Raw genomic sequence first — 23,218 nt, forward strand, 5'->3', positions numbered from 1 at the left:
GTAAATATATTTGAGATCATATCAATTAATAGAACTAAAATGATAAACTCACCATATTAATTTTTTTTAATAAGTGTGTCAAATCAAAATTTGACAAGTAAATTTGAATCAAGGTAGTATATGTTTTTTTTAATAGAGGTGGACTTGTAATAAGCTTGGGAAAAAAGTGTTGATAGTTTTTATTTATTTATATTAAAATAATTTAATTATCCTTAAATTTATCAAAATGTAGTTACATGAAAAAGTTTGAATGATGAAATTTTTCAAATTTTTTTTTAGGAGTTTTGTTTTGGGAAGATCATTTCACGATTAAAAAAAAATGAATATTAAAAACATTAGTTACATCAAAATTCAAAGGTTCTTATAGGATAAAATTACTTTTTATTTTTTGTTGATTTTAACATATAACCACATGTGTTTAAAAAAATACTTATAAGCTAATTTCCCCAACTTATACATTTATACAAATATCCTCAATATTACAAATTAACTAGCAACTTACGATTCATGAGTAATGACAAAATGACCCCTACTGATGTTGAAGTTTTCTCATCTCTTGAGTCTTGATAAAAGAGAATCTGAGATGAAGTTTACATAAAATAACATGCCTTCCTAAAAATCATAAAACCAATTCCAATATATTTATTGATTGAAATATAATTTCGATGGCCTACCCCTTGTGGACAAAAAATGGTAGAGTATTGACTAGTTATAAGTTTGGTCACTTCTTGACTAATCCTTTTGTGCAACTTGAATTCCTTTGGCCTGAAGATATTAGTATTTTTAGAGGAGTTTTGGACCTTCTCTTTTTTTTTTTCTTTTTTTTTCTTTTTCTCTCTTTCTACTACAACTTCTTCCATTTCAATTGATGTGACACTGTTTAATTAAATACGATTTTTTTTTTAAAATGAAGATTTTTGAACTTTCACCACTCACCAACATATTTACCTACCAGATAACTCTGGTACCCAATAACTCAGATAGATGAGTGATTTTTTTAATTTCATTTAGACTTTGAACCTCATAATTCTCCTTCCACATTATTAACCATTAGGAGGCCAAACCTTTGGGTGCCTGCCTAGAACAATCATAGACAGAAAAAACAGGGCAGGCAAATTTGAGGGTAATATCAAAACTTTTATCTACTCAGTGCTACTACAAAAGTAATCAGTTCATCAATCCACCATGTTTCGAAAAGATCTCCTTACTCTAAACTGTCTAGAGGGTACTTAATGTACAAATCAGGATATACAAAGAATGTGGATACACTTGCTCAACTAGTTGTATTTATATGTAATAGAAAATTTTGTCTACATATTCCTGTCAGGAGCAAACCTTACAGCTCTTCCTACAATGACCTACAGAATTTCCAGAACCCACCATGTATAGAGGATTTTTTTCACATTCACCATTAACAGCCCACTGGGAGCAGTTTGGGTTTTGATCTTGGCATTCATTATTAAATAGAGTCTCAAAGGACCTCACATGAATCCATTTAGTAGCAGACCACTTCTCACCTTCGATAACAGGGCAGCTTCCATGCAAGCTTAGAGGATCAGTTGTTGCATTGAGATGAAGACTGAAAAACAACAATGCATCACCCTTCCTAGGTTTCACTGCAAATAAGGCATGAACATATCGAAATTGAGAAGTTAATTACAAGATTTATTTCAGTGGTTTTATTTGTTGTTATAATGACAAGCTTTATTTCAGTTCTACTGTGTTAACAACATTTTTTTTCCCTTTAAGCATCTTATGGTGGCCTATGAAACAGGATGACGTGTTTTGTACTGATTCCTCCATCTTCTATAAAAGTCCTTCAGATTCTTTTCACTATATGGAAGGGGGATGACAGGAAGACTCTGGTAAACTGATGGTGAAATGGATAACTACTGAGATTGCTCTCTACACCTAGCCAACGTGAAGCACAATCAAAATGGCATACCACAGCAATTACGTTGCTTTCCATTAAAACAAGGAGAATCAAGAGAATATGAAAAAAGATACTGAATGTTGAACCATACAGTAATGACTATGCAGTCCAGTCAGACAGGGGAAAGAAAAGACTCATGCAGCTAATAAAATCCATCAACCAATAGGATCCCATGCTAAAAAGCACATTATTAAGCCGTTTGCACAATTGTGGAGATTTTACCATAACCATACTACAAGACATTTCCATGAACTGATGGACATGAAGAAAAAGGGACATGTTTAAAAAGGAACATGTTATTTGCATTTTAAGCACAAGCAAATGCTCCATTACAGAGAATCTGCAAGAGCAACTCCTTTATCTTCTTCCCTACTATGCCTCATCATGAATCCATATATATGCACTTTCAAAACAATGGATAATACATGAATACTGATGGGACCTTCATAAATATAGATGCCATACTCAAACTATTCATCGTGTGACACATACCTGCATATCCATTTTTAGCACAATCTGACCAGTCATCACCCTTTGGCTGAGATTTTTTTGCCTGCAGGTTTCCCGTTAGTGAGGAAAAAAAGAAAATACTGCATCATAATCGCCGGCATAACAGAAAAGGATTAATCATACAATTACTGGTTACCTCTGAATTAGGGAAAATGGTTTCCCCACCCTTCCCTACATCTGACAAATACATAAGAACAGTAGCCACCCGATGACCACCTAGCTCTTGATTGACCTTGTCGTGGAAATAATCATAATGTGGCTCATACTTTTGGCCATGTTCATAATGCAGTATTTGAATAGATTCCCCATTTTCTGTATACCATCTTAATAAATTAAGAATATCGCTTACAGATATATACACATATACATTACAGACACATGAGACAGTGAGATGAAAGCCGCTTAACATCATTAAAGTACTGTAGTACCTTTAGGAAGGAATGTCCAGGCAGCTATCCTAGCCTCCACATTAGCCACTACTTCATCCTTATAAAAAGAAAAACAAAACAAATGTCAGTGGTCTCTTTCAGCAAAAATTGCATAGACTAATATGAATCCACTAGGGAAAAGTTTTTGAAGTGGAGAAGTAAAGCAGCATAGATAGAGATTCAAGAATTCAATTTCCATTCGAGACAGAGATAGTTGAACTTCCATATAAGTCCATATGAGGACATGAAATTACAAGTATGCCCAGCTGAAGAAATAAGCAGGAAAACTTCAGTGAGAAAATATAATCCGAAGGAAGTCATTGACTCAACCTGAAGGGGATGTAAAATGACAAGCCATCTCTAAGGGTTTCTAAAACCATTAAATGTCAACAGCATAATGCTCAAGAGAGGTTTCCAATACTAGAGTATAGATCACTGAGGGTTCACGTTATGCTTGATTCACTCAATGGTACATGATCAATGATGCTACCAATTTCACACAGAATGCATATGAACTAGTAGAAACTCTAAAAGTACATATCAAAGTATGTTCTAAGTTCTCATCATGTAACAGTTGTCCGAGTTCCAATTATCTTGCAGCATCATACTTGGTGTACTGTTTGTATTGACACTATCCCAAAGCTGAATCCTTAAATAATCTTCAGACGTGCCATTAGTATTTAAGAAGAACCTGAAATACCTAGAAAGGTACAATTTTCTGCATATAAACTTCATTTATATTTTCCAGTTATAAGTCTTCTCTAACAGGATTAAACTTTAACTAGACAGGGACAGTTTGGCAAGCTCGTTACTTTATTTCAACTAGGTAACACCACATGCTCTTAAAGCATACATCAGTGTTCACTGTAAGGAGTTCCTCAGAGAATCCGGTAATCACAAAACCCATAGCTGGACTACTTTGACATTTGCAAAAAGAAAGATCAAAATAACTTTTTACTTGCAGACCTGGTATTCAAAAATGAGAATCCTGACAGTAAACTGAATCTGACAGGGGACCAATTGACTAGTAAGACAAATTAAGCAACAAGCCTCAAATCTGGCCATAAGCAGTGACATAGAGATAAGTACAGGGGCAGAGCTTTGACACAAATTCCTTGGAATATGGTAATCAATCATATGTTGATAATCAGTCCATTATCATCCGATAACAAAGATTAAATTACCACTAGTCTCTTCTATCTAAGCAATAGCTAAATTGGAAGTATGATCTTGATGAGGGAAAGTAGATCATATCCGGCCACTATCAAAATGTTAATTGGGCCAAATAGGCAAAATTCCACAATACCACAATGCTAGACCCTTCACAGGAAATATTAACAAAAGATGGTCTGCTAAGGTTATTTTTTTTTGAAAAGATGGTCCTCTAAGGTTATTAGGAAGTTTAAACACTAATTTCGTATTAAATTGATTGTTAGAAAAGGCTCCAATGCTAAAGATTCAGAAGATTTAAATCCAATTATCCAGTGTAACCAATGATTAGTTTCACAACCAATTGAAGATGCTTCTTTATGAGATCTGTCAACCTATTTCTTTTTTATTTTGGTTTCTACAGGTGTCAGTACCTGCTTCAGACCCCAAACTAATACAGATTCGCACAGGCGCGGGCCATTAAGGAGGGAAGCACTCCCTATTAGAATTTTTCAATCTTCAAGGCTCGAACCCGAGACCTCTATTTAAGGTGGAGGGATCATATATATCACACACAACCTTTGGTGATGCCTAGTTCTTTCACATACAAATGGTTTCATAAATATGAAATAAGATGTGATGCCACTGTTTCTAAATGACAAATTCTGATAGTAAAAACAGAAACGGAATTAACTAGAAAACAAAATACTTAATACCAAAGGCATCACAATATAATATTTAACTGTCACAAGGAAGATGACAGAGCACATCCAGATTGATACATCAAAAAAAGAGAAGAAAACCATCAAACATTTGAAATCACAGAGAAGGTAGGATTTTGTGAACCTGGCCCTTGCTAAGAAACATGCCGGAGCTTGTCCGAACTTCACTCTCTATGCTCTTTCCTGACTCATTATCAGCCACCATAGACTTCTCCATCTTATCTTTAGCCTACTCATTCAAATTTCGATAGAACATAAACAACATCAAGTGAGCTTTTTAGGTTAACTGCTAAGCAAAAGAGAGATCCTTCAGCACCAGCAAATTAGACAATATCAACTAGCTAAGATTAAGACATCATCGGAAAGAGCAGCAATCATGCATTTCTTATTGTACTACAGAAATAAAGGGAAAAAGCTAACCAGAGTAACGAGATGATCACATTCCTCATCGGTCAAAAAATTCCTATATACGAAAGCCCTGCATAATTCATTTCATTATCAGAGTCACTTGAATATCAATTAGACACACGCAAAATGCATTTACACAAACAAATAGACCAAAAAAGGAGATAGAAAAACCTCGGTCGCCAGGAGATTTGCTTCACCCGAGTCGGATCAATTGTAGAAGACGATCCACCAATTACCAATTTCAGCACCGACAATTTTCTGAAAATAAAAGCACAAATGCTTAATACAAATAACGTACATTTTAAGCAAAAAAAAATCAACGAAAAACATAGAAATAGAAACGGAATTCATACGTTTTTCTATCGCCATGCCCACCGGAGACCCGAAGAGGTGTAGAACTAGAGAGATCAGGGAAAATGGAAAGTAAACAGAGAAAAAACAGAAAGAGAAGAGAAAGTTGACGGTCCATTGGGAAGTTACGAATGATGTTCGTGTTTTTGGGTTTAATATTTCCTCGTGCTCAAGGGTTTCGCTTCTTTACTTATTTATATACTTCTTTTTTTTTTCAGAACTCAGATCATGGAAAATGAAAGAAGAAAAAAAAAAAAAAAGCAGTAGCAGATCCCTGGTCTAAGTTAACAGATGCGTTATTTTCAAAGGTTCGGCAGTGCGCCCATTGAATTTTATTTCCGTGGTTGCAAGTCAAAGATTTTTTTTTTTAAAATTTGGTGTCTGATATTTGTTTTGGAGCTCGATTAGATTCAAATTTGTGTTAGAAAATTTCATATTGAGGTTAAAATGATTTTTAAAAAAGATGATAACATACTCACATAAATTTAAATCAAGATATCTGATTAAAAATGAAAGAGTGTTTATTACTTCATCACAACTGATAGTCAAAGGTCTTCTTTCCTGAACGTTCTGCCCAACTACTTGCTTTTAATAGGCTAATTAGGGTATTACTTTGAGAGTAAAATACAAGGAAAAAAGAAAACCATTTTCGTCTCTGCCTTAGCATTTAGTTCTGATCTAAGGAAAATAAATAAATTATAACCATTTTAGTTTGGTTGGAAAAAAAAATTAATGCCTAGTCATAAAAATTTGAAGTAAATACCCCAAATTCTATTTTTATTTTCTTACTATATTTTTCTTTTCAAATTTATCCTAATAAAATATGTATATATTGTCTAATTTAAATTATATTTATTTTTAAGTCATATTTCATTTTTTAAAAAAAATACATTCAAACAACAAAATATTATTTACGAAACTATAACCAAATATAACTATTTTCAATTCCAAATAAAGTGACTCAAATGATATTTTTTGTGCAAATTACTCCCTCCTTACTTGTCTATTTTTTTTCTTTGCTTTTCTCTAACAAATTCATAAATAAAAGGGATACTTTTACTAATTTACTCTTTATTCATTTGAATACACTCTATCTATGCGTCTAGTCTATTAATATCAGAATTAATAATGGAAGAACTTTTTCAAAACTTTACAATACTTATACTTCAAAGAGAATTAATTTCAATTTTAAAAATAAATAATTTGGAATAAATATTTTTTATAATACGAGACGGATGGAATAAAAAACAAACCCTAAAAATTATTTTTAACTTAGTAGATAATAATATGTGACAAAATGGAAAACCGGGGCGAAAGCGTCCAAGATGCTGGACGCGGCAAAATCTTTGTCAATGATTGTTAACGTGGCCCATATGACTCGGTCCGAGTTGATTCTTTTTGTAGTTGTTATATTTGTGTTTATTCTTTTAAAAAAACAACCTAGTCATACAATAAATCATTTTCATTTTAATTTTGAATGATAATAGATCGTCAAAAGGTGATGCGGCTACTCAATGGGATCTCAAATTTATTTTCTACTGAGTGTTCACTAAGTAAAACAAAATGTAAATTAAAAATTTGTATTTATTAAAAGAAAAAAGGATAAATATATTTTCGAACTATCGTAAATGATATACAGATATCATCTGTTATATTTTGAGATACTGATGCCCCTGTCGTCCATAAACTATAGCATATATGTCTTTCACTCGAACGGAAGACTAAATAGGGACACGTGGCACAATTTTATTCGTCGATCTGATATTTAATAAATATTGGGTCAGTGGATAAGATTATGACACGTGTATATCCGTTAGTATAAAGGGTATATATGCGTTAGTTTTTGGACGGTAGGGCACCAATGTCCCAAAAGTATAACGGAAGGTATCTACATACAATTTACGATAGTTCGGGGGTATATTTGTCCTTTTTTCCCTATATTAAATTGCTTATCAATGCGTACATTCTATCCTCCTCATATTCCACGTATAAATTTTACTGAATACATTGTTGTAGAGTTTTACAAAATTATCAACTCATCCAATGAATGAGTTGTTGGGATTTTTTTCATATTTACCTTTTTAATTATTTAGTTGGGTTCTTAAGTATTTTACATTTCCCAGGGGATAAGTTTGAAAATAGTCAATAGGATAATAGTGAAAAGTAACATTTGATTTATGTATTTAGATATTTTTTCAGGATGTGTCATACTCCCAACTATTCACTTAATATAGACTAGAAAGAAAATAATTTCACTCTCCATCCTACCTCATAAGAACTGCATCTCATTAATTAGCATCTTAATTAATAAATAAAGAAGAAATAACACAAATCCCGCTAGCTAGTTTAGGTCGTAATTACATTCGAACACAGTATTTTAACAAATTATCTTGCGTACCACTCTTTATTCGCTGGATACATGTGGGTCAAATTATGTGTAATTTGTTTCAGATATACTATATCCAAGTGTGATTTACATGTATCTAGGATACACTAACTTTCTCACCCACTTATCTCCCTATATATTTGTGTTTCATAATGTATTTGAGTTTCCCAAATTTTATGTATTTGTATATTTAATATTAATTTCATATAATTATGTATTTAAAAAATAATTTTACATGTATCTATGATACACTGACTCTCTCGCTCACCTCTCTTTTCTTGTGTCCATATATGATATATGAGTATCATAATTTTAATGTATTTGTATTTCTAGTATCAAATATATAAAATATTTGTGCATAGATAAATATATCAAATTAAGAAAATGCATTAATATAATTCATTAATGTATATGTACATATAGAGGATAAGAAAGATGGGTGAGAGAGCAAGAGAGAAAAAGAGAGAGCAAGGGAGAAACTAGAGGGAGATAGAAGAGTAATTATGGAATTAATTTGAGGTATATATAATTCTTTTAAATAATTTTGATGCGATAGAAATGTTTATCTAATTAGATAGTTCTTAAATGTAAAATCAAGTGTAAATTTCAAAAATAGCTAAAACTAGATGTGTAATCAGATTTCTTAGTTATAGTTTGCTCAATTACGATTCCTAGCTACATGATATAAGGAAAAGAGATACGAGCGAGATTGGGAGAGGGAGAAGAGATGGTGAAAGTTTTGGGAGAGATATACAATTAATTTGTATATCTGATTGATAAGTGTATATATGACTAATAAATGTGCCACGAATACAATTGCTATAATTAATTGGGAAAATGGTCTGAAAAATACTTTAACTTTTGCCGAAATTGCTATTACGATACCAAAATTTATGGAGGACCTTTTACCCCCCATCACTATTTAATAGTGTATTTTAAAGGTATATATGTGCCCACGTGGACACATTACTATTTAAAATGATGCAATATTTATGATGTCCACGTAGACACACATATATACCTTTAAATTACACTATTAAATAGTACATGGGGTAAAAGGTCTTTTTCAAAGTTTGGTATCGTAACAACAATTTCGACCAAAGTTGGAGTATTTTTCAGACTCTTTACCCTAATTAATTTAGATCATTAAATACAATTGTATGATTTGTATCAAGGCTATTATATTTTACATGTTGATGCAAAACAAATGCATCAAGTATATTAACAAATACAATTTGTATATCTGATTGATAATTGTACACTTGACCGATAAATGTATCATGAATACAATTGATATTATTGATTTGTCTCAATGGATACAATTGTATCAAAGACTATTGTATTCAATTAATTGATGCAAATCAATAGTATCAAGTATAGTAACAAATACAATTTGTATTAAAATACAATTGTATCGTTATTGTAATTCGTAATAATTTGTATTTGTATTTATCAGTTGCTTTGTGTATTGTGTTCATGTATATATATTTGTGTTACCACTTGAATTTGTATAATTGATTGTTACCATTTGCATTGATGATTTGTATTATATAAAGAAAGAGAGGAAATAGATATCAATGAGAGATGAGAGACGTCAAAGAGAAGAGAGAGGTGAGACATAAGGCATTAAATAGCCATATTTATAAAAATAATGACTGCAAATGTTAATTGTTCCAAAGTATAGTGAATTGCGTCAAACTAGGCCTCATCAGAACTAGAGTTGAGATTTCAGAAGATTGGATACACTATTACAACTCATCCCAACCCACTTTGAAAAGGAACGAATTTAAGATTTAAAAATCAGCTAACCCGATAGAGTACTAAATAGGTACAAATAACCATGCGGTGACGTTATGAAAGTATACTACTTTGCTGGTTGCTTCCGGACCCTTCTTTTGTTTATTCTTCTTATTTTTCCTTCAATGGTACTACTATTGAAGAAGGCATTACATATGAAGTTTAGGTCATTATGTAATTACTAAAAGTTAGAGGACTAGTGATCAAGAAGTTAGTTAGGGTAGTTACAATTTATTCTTTTCCTTCTGTTGTATATATACATGTATAGAATCTCTTAGTGTGCAAGAATACAATTCATAATTTGTTAATTCTCTGAGTTCTCTCTTTGCTTCTAGAACATTTCAAACTAATAAGAAGTGTTCATCAAGCTATCGTCTTCAAGATAGCTAACATGGTATCAGAGCTTGATCTACAGTGACTACTGTAGTGCTTCGAAGTATCTCGGTTGAATCATGGCAATTGTTGACAATGAACTGCCAGAAAAGCTGAGCCATAATCATCCTCTTTTCCTACATTCAATTGACAATTCTGGTGTTCTGCTCAACTCAATCCAACTGATTGATCCAGCAATGAAGATTGCAATTCTAGGTCGAAATAAACTTGGATTCATCGATGGATCGTGCAAAAAGGAATCATATGGTCCAAATTTGTCAAATCTATGGGAACGCTGCAATGCCATAGTACTTTCATGGATTATGAACTGTGTATCGAAGGAATTACTTGGAGGTATAGTTTACTCCACAAATGTTGCTGCTGTGTGGAAGGATCTGTGTGAATGATATGACAAAATCGATGGATCGCATATCTTTCAATTGCACAAGGAGATTGCAACAATCAGTCAAGGTACCAGTTCAATCTCAACCTATTTTTCTAAGCTGCGTGAATTATTGCCACGCCCCGAGCCTACACCCTGGACGTGGCTGACACTCGAGACCATTGCTGGCTCCAAGCGAACCTTTGGCCTGACTTACTTAACTCAGCAGAAGACTTAACTCAACAACATAAACTCAAGTAATAGTTTAAATGATAACATCTTAGCCAAAATGACAACTTATGTCTCAAAACAAAGTATCTGCAAATACATAGATGAGAGATTCAAAACTAACTGTCTGACTGTCCATAAAGTCTCTATAATACTGAGATGGATGTTGGGACAGACCCCACAACATCCTAATAAAGAAAACTAGGAAAGCGAAATAAAAGAGTCCTCCGAAATGCAATGAGGCTCACCACTGACTCTGGAGTGCTCAACTGGATCAATGGCGCATTGGATGCTGATCCTGGTTACCTGTGCCTGCATCATAATAAGATGTAGGCGTTCAACTGGCATCAGTATATTGAATGTACGAGTATGCGAGTTGGAATGCTAAACCACAACTTAAGCTTGAAAAGAGTACAAAAGAACACTTACTTTGGCTCTGTTTAACTCATGAATAACTGAACTAAATATAAAGCAATAAGACACATGCAATATATATATATAAAGCTTGTAAAACAGTGAAAACAACTTAGTTCGTTAAAGATAAGTAATAACAAACTCAACTTTACTTATATATAAAAGTAATATAGCTTTAGTGGGAGATTCTTTAACCGACAACCACCATTATGAACCCTAGTGATGATACAACATTTTACCTCACGTTACCCAAGGACCATCCTATACCTTGCCTTGATATAGGACCTTACTTAACTTAGTGGATCCACTAGCTTAACTTACGTGATCATCTAAAAAGTATAACCCGTTAAATCCCATGTTGGCTACATGGTTCTTATGGAGATTTGAGTTAATATGAACTCGCATCCCCAATTTGGTGCTCAATACTACTCCCAAAATATACTTAAGCTCATATGTATGTTAAACACCTCTTTCTTTAATTTGAGATAATTGCTTAAAGCTTAGCCCAAAGGCTCTTTTTGGAATCGATGTTCCCTTTTCTTTGCTCAAATGTGAAAACATTTATAAACTTCTTTGGGAATACATAATTCCCTAATAACTTTTGAGAAATGAACTCAACTCTTACTCTTTGCTTTACTTGAAACTTGAGCCTTAAAACGAAGTTAAAACATTTAATAGAGACTCCTGAAAACTTTAAGAAACTTTGCTTTGACTTGCTTCTTAACTTCTAGACTTGACTTTTAACTTCTTTGACTTTGATCTTAACTTTCCTTGAATTTGATTATGGATTCAAGGCTCATGATCTCATGTTTATGGATGATTTCATTATGTTTAGATGTACCTTAGAGTGTTGGAATCAACTTAGAAACATAGGTACATTGCTAAGGAACAAGTACTAAAAGGTGAGGGACGAATGGGGAGAACTGGCGTCCCTGGCGCTCTGAGAGGCGCGGAGAGCCAGGCCCCAAACTTCAGAGAAGTCTGTGGGGAGCGCTGGCTGGCGCGGTGTCCCAAGGCCTAAACTTTAGAGGCTGCTTTGGGGCGCGCTGGCTGGCGCGGCACCCCAGCCCCGTTGCCCAGGTTTTTGCGATTTTTCTTCTCCGTTTTCATCTCTAAACCCTCAAATGTTCCCTAATTCTTTCCCCAAACACTTAGGATCAATTTTACCCTCGATACACAACTAATCTAACTCGGAAAAACAGCCCGGAAACATGAATCAACCCTACCTCCAAGCATCAACAACTCAACTAACAAGAACTTAACGAATTTCAACAAAGTTCTTCAAAAACTAACTAACTTTTCATTCAATCAACAACCATTCTCTTAATAGAAATAATTTGGGTGTGTGGGTGAACTAACTCATCACGAAAATATCTCACATACCTTAATAGGGTTCACCCCCGACGAATTCCACTCGCAAGCTTGGATGATCTTGGTGAATTCTTGCTTTCTTCTCCCGTTCTTTCTTTCTTTCTCTCTTCTCCAAGCCCTAAGTGTATTCTAATTTTTCAAAACTGAATTAAGTTCTGTTTTTACCCCAATAAATCCCTAAAAACGAATTAGGAAATAAATTAGAGAAAAGACTACTTTGCCCTTCCCTAATTCCGGATTGGGACTTTCCTTAATCCAACGACCCAACTTCCGAAAGGCATATCTCACTCAAACGATGTCGAAATTGCGCAAACTCGGCGGCGTTGGAAAGATCTGTCCAAGGGCTTTCCAACTATATCAACAACTGCTCCTAAATCATCCTGAGATAGGAGTTATGGTCGTTTGAAAATGGCCAAAACTCACTTTCTTAACTTAGACAAAATTTTCCAGACATCCTTATTCTTCCCAAAATCATTATTTTCAGATTTTAAGCTCTTTCTAGTCATATCTAGGTGCGAGATGTTACAATTATGGGTAGAGTATGAGAGTCTAGCTCTTGTTCCTAGCTGTGAATGTGTTCAGAAACTGCTTCAGTTCCTCATGGGACTTAATGACTCAAATGAGCAAGCTAGAGGTCAGATTCTTATGATGGTCCCATTGCCATCTCTGAACAAAACCTACTCTCTATTTATTGAAAGAGAGAGTCAGCGTAACATCTCTCAAACATCTAGTAGTTCCAGTTTTTCTAAGCTAAGTGCCTTATTTACTACTGGTCACATTTCAAATCCATTGCCTAAGACAAGATCTAGTTTGAGTTATGATCCAAATGCATTTTGTGACTACTGCAAAAGAACATGACACACACATGCTATTTGTTATAAACTTCATGGCTATCCACCTGGTTATGAAAAGAAGAAGAAAGGAACTCCTAGCACATATCATGAGAGATGAAAATCCATTAATGAAATGAGTCCATATCCAGCTGCTCACAATGCAGTTAGTGAATCTGATCAGCTTTCTAGGTACAATGATGAGTCTGAATATAGTAGATTTATGAATCAAAGGGCTCACAGCTATGGCAGATAATCTAGACAATTAGATCATACTGAGTATCACAAAAGGATGAATGTCATACATGAGCAATATAACCAAATTTTACACATGCTTGGTCAGTCCAATTTACAGGGCAGCACAGAAGGAGCCTCAACTTCAGGGTCTTCTAGTGCAAATCTAGCAAACTAGATCACTATTCATCCACAGGTAATGCTACTGCACTTACTGTTAGCTCTGAACAGTTAAACTGGATTCTAGACTCCGGAGCAACGAATCATATGACACCTAATTCAGATTTACTTGATCATAAACAACCAATGTCTGCTGATAAACCTGGAAGTGTACAATTACCAAATGGAGACACTATTCTCATTACTCATACAGGTTCCTGTAAAATGACATCACAAGACATTATCAATAATGTGCTTCTCATTCCTGACTTAAATTCAATTTGATGTTAGTATCTAAAATTACTAAGGATCTACAATGTGCAGTGTGTTTCTTTTCTAATTTTGTTACTATTCAGGACTTCTACAGTGGGCAGGTGAAGGTGATTGGTAGAAAGTATGCAGGGCTCTATCTTCTACCTACATACTCATCCACTAATGACACAGTCTCTCCATTATATTCACATCTAGCTCAAGGTGATATTTCTCCATCATAGTCACATTCAATTCTATGACATCAAAGACTAGGACACACTTATTCCACTGTTCTAGCTAATGTTCTTGATCTTCCTATTAAACAATGCTACAAGGAGGTTCACAATTGCACTATGTGTCAACTTGCTAAACAACATATATTACCTTTTCAGCATAGCAATACTGTATCTACTTGTCCATTTTAGTTGATTTATATAGATGTTTGGGGTCCATTTCATACCCATTCATATGATGGGAATAAATTATTTGTAACCATAGTCAGTGATTGTACTAGAATGATGTGGTTGTTTCTAATAAAGCTGAAGAGTGATGTTTGTTTTGTGTTGACAAATTTCTTCACTTTAGTCAAGACTCAGTTTAATGCCTTGGGTAAAATCATTAGAACCGACAATGGTTCTGAATTTGTTAATACTGAGTGTCATAACTTATATACTAGCTTAGGCATTCTACATCAGAGAACATGTATTCATACACCACAACAAAATGGTATTGCGGAAAGAAAACATTGCCATATCCTTGAGGTTGCTAGGGCCATCAAGTTTCAAGGGCATATTCCCACCAGGTTCTGGGGTTATTACATCCTTAATGCTTCTTATATCATCAACAGACTACCCACACCTGTTCTACATGGCAAGTCTCCTCATGAAATGTTTCATAAAAGAAAACCTTCTCTTTATCATATGAAAGTTCTATGTTGCCTTTGTTTTGACAAGAATATGTACATTTAAAACAAATTCCAACTTAGGAGTGTTGTTGTTATTCACATGGGCTACATTGATCAAATAAAGGGCAATTTGTTATACAATTTCAAGGACAGAAATTTCTTCCTTAGCAAAGATGTACTGTTTAGAGAATCCATATTTCCATTTGTTGTATCACCTTCTACTGCCTGGCATCTATTCCCTCATATTGCTACACTTTCTGATCTTACACCTCTCATTAGTGGTCCTGATAGTGTTGACACAGTTGTCTTGCCTACAGATGAACCTACTTCATTCTCAGAAAGTTCTACCCAGAGAAGATCCTAGAAAAGTAGCAAAGCTCCCTTATGGTTGACTGACTATGTTGCCTCTGCACATTTCAATCATGTTAAGCCTTTGTATTATATTGACAAGTATATTGGCTATGAGCATTTGTCTCCCTCCTATCAGGCCTTCCTATCTTCCTTTGGTTTTGAAGTTGAGCATGCTACATTTCAAGAAGCTTGTAAAGACCCAAGGTGGGTTGAGGCAATGCAGGCTGATATCTCAGCTTTAGAATCTCACCAACTACTACTCCTTTGGATCCATATGTGCAACGAACTACCAGAGAGTATGATGAATTAAATGGAACAAGCAAGGATGACAAGCTACTTACTGATCCAACATTGTATAAGAGGTTGATTGGGAAACTATTGTATCTAAATGTCACTAGACCAGACATATCTTTTGCCACACAGACTTTGAGCCAGTTTCTGCAGCAACCTAAATAATCACATCTAAATGATGCTCTCAAGGTAGTGAGATACATCAAGAGTCAAGCAGTGCTAGGTGTCCTACAGTCCAGTAAAAACAGTAAACAATTGCAAGTCTATTGTGACTCGGACTGGGGAGCTTGCCTACACACAAAAAGATCAGTTACAGGTTTTATGGTCAAACTGGGAGGCTCACTGATATCTTGGAAATCTAAGAAGCAAGGAACTATTTCTAGAAGTTTAGCTGAGCCTGAATACAAGAGTATGGCAAGTGCAGTAGCTGAAGTAGCGTGGCTGGTGAGACTATTCAAAGAACTTGGAGCAGAAGTACTCACACCAGTTACCATCTATAGTGACAGTAAATCTGCTATTCAAATAGCTTCCAACCCATTTCTACATGAAAGAACAAAACATATTGAGCTGGATTGTCATTTCATAAGGGAGAAAATTCACCGTGGATTCATTCAGACTGAGTATTTGAATACTAAAGAACAAGAGGTTGATATGCTGACTAAGGGTCTTGGAAAATCACAACATGAGTATTTGCTATCCAAGTTTGGAGTACTGAACTTGTTCATACCTTCAAACTTGAGGGGGAGTATTGAAGAAGACATTACATAGGAAGTTTGGGTCATTATGTAATTACTAGAAGTTAGAGGACTAGTGATCAAAAAGTTAGGTAGGGTAGATATAATTTATTCTTTTCCTTCTGTTGTATATATACATGCACAAAATCTCTTAGTGTGCAAGAACACAATTCATAATTTGTTAATTCTCTAAGTTCTCTCTCTGTTTCTAGAACATTTCAAACTAATAAGAAGTGTTCATCAAGCTATCGTCTTCAAGATAGCTGACAACTACATTCAATTCTATAATTTTTGTTGATGAGGTATGTGTTATGTGGTAAAATACAATATGTATTTTGCTGTAAAATACAGTTTTACAATTAAATCAAGTAGCAAAATTTTTTTTGTGTGGATACATAGTTTTTTCTTTTATTTTGATTAAAATTATTTACCTTTATACTTAGATAAGCAAAAAATAAACATGATATTGACACTTAATGGACATTAGCCTACTGGGGATATACATTAGGACCCACGAATCAAATACTCCCAAAATTTTTGTTTTTATTATAAAGTTCATTTCATATTTATTTATAGGCAAAAAAGTCTGAAAAATATTCCAACTTTGGCCGAAATTGTTGTTATGATACCAAATTTTATGGAGGACCTTTTACGCCCTGCACTATTTAATAGTGTATTTTAAAGATATATATGTGCCCATATGGACACATTACTATTTATAATGATGCAATATTTATGATGTACACGTGGACACATATATACCTTTAAAATACATTATTAAATAGTGCAGGGGGGTAAAAGTCCTTTCCAAAGTTCGGATATATTCAGACCTTTTTCTCTTATTTATAACTAGATGGAGGAGACCCATGGCAAGCACGGGCCCAATAGTCAAATTAATATTGAAGCAACTATGGAGTTATTATGCTTGTAAAAATATTAATATTAATGAATCAAGGGTGACAACTTCTATAGAAGATGGTTAATATCATATACTATTAAAAATATTCAGAATATGTACAACAGACACCATACGACTTGAACGATCTGCAAATACTAATTAATGTAATACACCCAAAAATATAGCTGATGTTTCAATTTTGACATATAAGATTACTATATGTGTATATATAGCGGAGTTCGCTTCTTAGTAGCTAATCTTCTGCATTCAAAAAACCATAGCATAGGGAGTTGTTGGGGGTTCCTGAGAAAATTGTGTAATGTTAGTAAATTCACAAAGTTGAGGTGGTTGATGATGGAAGTGAAACTATTAGAAAAGTGACATTTGACACCAAAATGTGGGATAAAACATTACCGAAAAGCTAAATAATGAAGGCATCCCAAAAAGTTAAATAACCGATTCATTTCATTCTCCCTATTGAGCGAACTTTTACCGACTAAGAATCCAAAAACTTCATTAAGCAAAAGTCACAAATCAAGTAAGGGAGTTCCTGCAATTAGACAATTTAAAGTCTGTCAGAAACTAAAAATATAGCAACACATAGCAAAACGATTTAAATCTTAGAATTCCTCAAAATGGAAGAAAAAATTCAAAACTTTATCCTCCAAACTGGCACCTTTTTAGCACAGAAACTGAAAATGAGCAAATGGTAACTTCATAAAGAGCAAAATATGGTCAATAAACAGCCCAGCGACCCCAAAAATAAAGGAGGTAAACTTTAGAAAGACTGAAATTTTCTTTAAATTTACTCAAGCATTTACTCTTCCAACTTCATCAACATTGATGAGAACAAATTCATTTCTATTAATCAGGGTATAGAGACATGATCAAATAAATCTTGATATGATGTTATATTTCAGAGAATTCATTTACAAAGCGATCAAATAAGTCTTGATACATCGATAGGTGAAGGAGGGGGAAAAAGAGCTAATCACCCATAATGAGCAGAACTTTTAAGGTAAATTTATATGCCCATTTGGTATTAAATAGTAAGAAAGTCATGAAATTGATAAAAGCGATAGATTTTCCATTGATGATCAGAATGTTCAGATGATCATCTCTGTAATTAGTATAATAGAGGTCTATCATTCTTGGAATCAAGTTAGGTGTTTGAGAGTATAGATGCTCCATAACACTCTGTTTGGATCATTGTTATCCATTGTTTCATAATATATTGTATTGTATTGTATGGTATAAATACAATGTTTGGCTAGACTGTATTGTTTGTTGTTGTTTAATAATATTTTTATTTTTTTGTTTGACTGTATCGTATTCTATTGTAATTTATAAATTTACTAAAATATCCTTAATTATTCTAGGGTAGGAGGTTTGACTAGAATTAAATAATATAAGGTAAAAGGTAAAATAATATTATAAAATATTATGTAAAGATGTAATTGGAAAAAGAAATTAAGTACCAATGGAAACACATCAAATTGGTTGTTCCATAAAATGAGGGTTTTCATTGTTACGTAACAACGAAATTTAACAATACAATACATTTTAAGTAACAATCAAAACAAACATTGTAGATATAGTAACGATACAATACAATGGGTAACAATGATCCAAACAGAGTGTAAGTGTATTGGATTGTTGGTATGGTAATAGTTCACAATTCATTTCCATAAAAAGAAAAGACATTTGATTGCTTTATAACTTTACAAACACACAGAGATTGTTAGAACTAAAATAATCTAATCCAGATTGTTGATTCTCCATACTTTTATTCCTATAAAGGAATTTAATTACATCACTAACCCAACTCAGAATCATCAAAATCCAACACAATTCAAAAAAATATTGAAATCCCAGATGAATCATAACTTTGAAGGGAAAAATATGTATTGACAAAGTAAACTAATTGGGTTGTAAATGCTTTCAATAGTATCAAATATTTGGATTATATTTATGTATGTCTTTTGGTTGGAAGTTGTGTTGCTTTATGGTGATTTTCATATGAATTGTTGATGTTTATATAATGTAATTTTTGTAGTTTGAATAGCTTACAAGAAAGTTTATTCCAAAAATAAATGTGAAAGTCAGATGTGGACCGACCTTTTACACATTTTTTGTTGGTGTGGGTGGTTCAAATTTCGGTCTCCCACTTGAAGAAGTAGTTGTTGCCATCACCTCCACCTCACTTATTCCAAATGCCTGATCTTTTTGGAATTCCTATCAGTAGTGCTGGGAGGAAGAGTCTGTTCCTTTTCCACGTAGGAAAGAATGGACAAAGTTGTATGTGTGTTATTTGGGCTGCCCCAAGATGACTTCCGTAGCTAAATTTGAAATAGTTTGTTTGACAAAATCTCATGGACATGATTAACAAACAATGATTGCCTCTGTAAATATAAAGAGTCACGAGAAACTCTTTAGAAATAAGCATATATGCTAAACTATTTCTGATCAAGATATATGGTGTTGCGACAATAGACTTGTTGAAGTAACCATCGGAAACGAGAGTCACCTTAGCGCAAGTTATGCCAAATATGTCTTCTGTCGTCATGGAGAGTAACTTTTGTCCCAATTCAGCAGAGATAGATGTTGTGGCTATAGCAGTACCATCAATAAGATCAATTTGAAAGATACACCTGAAATCATGGCAAGTTTAATATTTGTGTATAATAAATGTTTTATTTTGTACAAACTCTAATTTACAAGTCAAAAGTATAGTACCAAGGCACTAATATTGTTTTTCGATTGCATTTTGGGGATTCAAAATCCTTTCTATCCTTTGTGAGCTTCTTGTGTTTGCAGTGTGAGCATTCAAGCACACAAAACACTTGCAATTCATTTGATATTGTCATTTCTGCTTCAACATAGAAGAGTCCCATCGGTCGGATAATACCACATACATAATACGTGTTACATTACTCATGAATAAATACAATTTATTTTTTTATTCAGCCAAAGATAGACAACCAGAAAATTAATAAGCACACTCTCAAATGATCAGCTTGAAGTATGACTTACAGAAGCTGGTGATGAAATTTATGTAATAGAGATAACTTGTCGGCCGGCATGAGTCACTACCATAGAAGGGGTAGATGAGCTTGTTGAGGTTTTTTCTGACGCACGACTTAACAACATTGTTTTGTTTCCTTTTGCCATATGGTTACACCTAATAATATGTTTAGTAGGTTCTTTAAATGCAAATTAAAGCTAGAGAATAATGATGAAATGTGAGTACCAATTGATGAGTTCTACTGCCTGTGGGTAAGTAGGATCCACACGTATTGTGGAATTGAACCTAGTCTGCAGTGACAACCCTATATAACACATAGCTTGTATAACGTTTTGTTATTTTCTAAAATTATGTTGGTAAAAAGTTCAGCGCGTCTGTACCTTGATAAGTAGATATTCATCTACGTACTCCATCTAAGGATTACAATAAGATCTGCATCTGTTTTCATTTTAGCTTCAATTTCATTTCCTTCTATTTCTCCAAAATCCTCCCATATAGTGAGGAGAAACTGATTTTTCCTTAGAGCGTGAGGAGAGAAGATTAAGTACCATGATAACGACCAGACGATAACTGATGATCCGATCAAACAAACAAAAAAGTGTTTACTTATTCAAAATCTTTTCATAAAATGAGAAAATATAAGGTGAAATGTTATACTTACTGATTGTCACAAATGGTAATTTCTCGACACTTATGACGACTCTGACCTGCATATTTTTTAGGACCATAACGAAGAACGATTGCCAGTATATCTGCTTATATAATACATAATGAAATGTTATAAGTGTGTGTATTAGTAAACATGTATATTTTAGCATGATAATAGCTATTAGGATTAATATACCAATTTCAGTAGTATAATCAACGATCATATGAGGAATGCGGTCAAAGGTTGTGATATTCAGCTTGGTTGGTGGTGAAAGTAGTTTCTCAAGTTCATTAGATGGTTTGACATGTTCAATTACAATTTCTTTGTCAAGAACCCAGTAAAATTTATGTATTGGCTTGTCGTATGAAGTTGGCGAGATGTTAATTCTTACGGTAGAAATGAGATAGGTATCCATGAATGTAAACTTATCTGCATACTGTTCAATTTCGTCGGCATACATAACTGCCTTAATGTAGCATTTTTGAAAGTAAGAGTTATAGAAAGCTGAGATTATACTACTCAACAATGCAAATAAAGTCTAACTCTAAGCATTTATAAACAGGAAAATCGAGGAAAAATGTTCAGCAGAGGTAAAAAGAAAAAGAAGAATATTCATGAGATAAAATATAATGAGCTCACCTCTTCATTTTCCAAAATCAAATTTTGGAATCTACATTTCTTGTCATGACTTTCTCACGGGCGTTCGATTTCCACAATTTGAACTTTGCAAATTCAATCTTGTATGTCTAATGCTATTCGATCAATGTTCAATCTTAGTACAATGTCTGTACGAAATAGATTTAACCAAATAATAGTATCTGCAGGATAACATCACTATTGAGTCAAAGTTCTTTATTTTTTGTGGTTGCATGAACAGGAGCGATTAAATTAGGAACATGCAAGGACATAATTACCCTCCACATACTCAAAAATCAGAAAATGTACTGAAAACACAATATGAATACTTCGAATCAAATTAGGAACATACAAGAATATAATTATCCCTAACATACTGTAACATTAAAAAATATAATAAATACCCCCAAATATGTCTGCTGAGTAATAAAATTGAAATGTAAAGTGAAAATAACAACTCTAATTTTGTCCCATTTTGATTTTCTCCTTTGGTGACAACCAAAATCTGCAAGAAAAATTGAAAATGGGAAGAGGAAAAACAGGAAAAGGGGAAAAAATACCAGAGATAGGGAGCAAAAGTTTTTTTTGAATGGAAGCATAATAAATTTATGCTCTACGAGTAATAAATATATATAATACAAAGAAGACACGTCATAGTATAAGTACACGTCATAGTATAAGTACACGTCATAGTATAAGTACACGTGTCTTCTTCAAACTTGATGGGGGGTTTTGATAGCCAATGAAATTGTGGCAAAAAAGAGAAAAAAATATTACATTTCATAGTAAAATTTAAACTGACTTTGATCTAATTATTTAGTGATGTGTCTTCTGAAAATTTGATAGATTTTGATAGCAAATGGAATTGTGCCAAAAAAGAGAAAAAGTTATTACATTTGATAGTACAATTTGAACAGCCTTTGGTCCAAGTTTTTTTTGAACTCCATAATTACATAACTTATGATTTTCAGATGTTATTCACAAATCAATTTGAACAACCTTTGATCCAAGTTTTTTTTTGAACTCCATAATTACATAACTTATGATTTTCAGATTTTATTCACAGTACAATTTGAACAACTTTTGGTCCAAGTGCTTGTTTATCCTTTAGAAGTCCCCTAAAATTAATGATAAAATTACATAGTTGCCCTTGTTAGTCATTTAAAAGTGCCATTTCTAAATAATATTAATTTATAATTTTGGAAGCAAAGAGTTAGTATCTTATTATATAATATGTAAAATATTTTTTCAAGTTAATAAAATGTTAGTGATTTGTTGCAATAGGATATGTTTGTTCTTATTATCGAAAATATATTAATAGATAGTAAGTTTTAAATAGATTAGTTCAAAAATTTTAAAATATCAAACAAAGTTCTATTACCTTTTCACTAAACATATAATATTATCACTAGAATTAATAATATATTTTATCTAAATAATTTGTGTTGATTTTCTAATTGAATTAAGTATGTGTATTTTTTGAATTGAAGAGGGTAACTTTTGCAGTTGGTGTAGCCGTGTAGGTAACTTTTTATTTAACAGAGAGATAAGATATATTTTTAATATAAAGAGGGAGTGATATTAATATAGATTAGCTGAGAATCAGTAAGTCAACATATATAATAGAGTAAATTTTAGGTTTAGCAAACATAAAAACCATATTTGTATGTTATAACTATAGTTTGCATAATTGCGCTCCACAACAAACTTTATATCTGCTATGACTATTAATATGTATATTTCGGTATACATATACGAATATGGCTATTAATATGTATATTTCGGTATGCATATACGCATGACT

At 33.2% G+C, this 23,218-nt stretch overlaps 1 protein-coding gene and 1 pseudogene across 1 annotated transcript; both read right to left on the reverse strand.

Moving 5' to 3' along the window:
* Positions 1 to 1,188: 1,188 nt before the first annotated feature.
* On the reverse strand, positions 1,189 to 5,729 carry LOC125836583 (probable prolyl 4-hydroxylase 6). The gene is made up of 8 exons (XM_049515770.1): positions 5,504 to 5,729; positions 5,322 to 5,408; positions 5,163 to 5,220; positions 4,867 to 4,971; positions 2,872 to 2,929; positions 2,580 to 2,755; positions 2,426 to 2,486; positions 1,189 to 1,616 (listed from the first exon to the last, which is right to left on the reverse strand). Exons 1-8 carry the CDS (start codon positions 5,617 to 5,619, stop codon positions 1,324 to 1,326), a joined length of 954 nt encoding a protein of 317 aa, XP_049371727.1. The 5' UTR covers positions 5,620 to 5,729; the 3' UTR covers positions 1,189 to 1,323.
* A 13,496-nt stretch (positions 5,730 to 19,225) lies between these two features.
* Positions 19,226 to 22,105, reverse strand: LOC125836717 (uncharacterized; annotated as a pseudogene).
* Between the last annotated feature and the right edge of the window lie 1,113 nt (positions 22,106 to 23,218).

The sequence above is a fragment of the Solanum verrucosum genome, unplaced genomic scaffold, assembly GCF_900185275.1.
Source record: "Solanum verrucosum unplaced genomic scaffold, falcon-dt-bn FXZP01000278.1, whole genome shotgun sequence".
Lineage (NCBI taxonomy): Eukaryota > Viridiplantae > Streptophyta > Magnoliopsida > Solanales > Solanaceae > Solanum > Solanum verrucosum.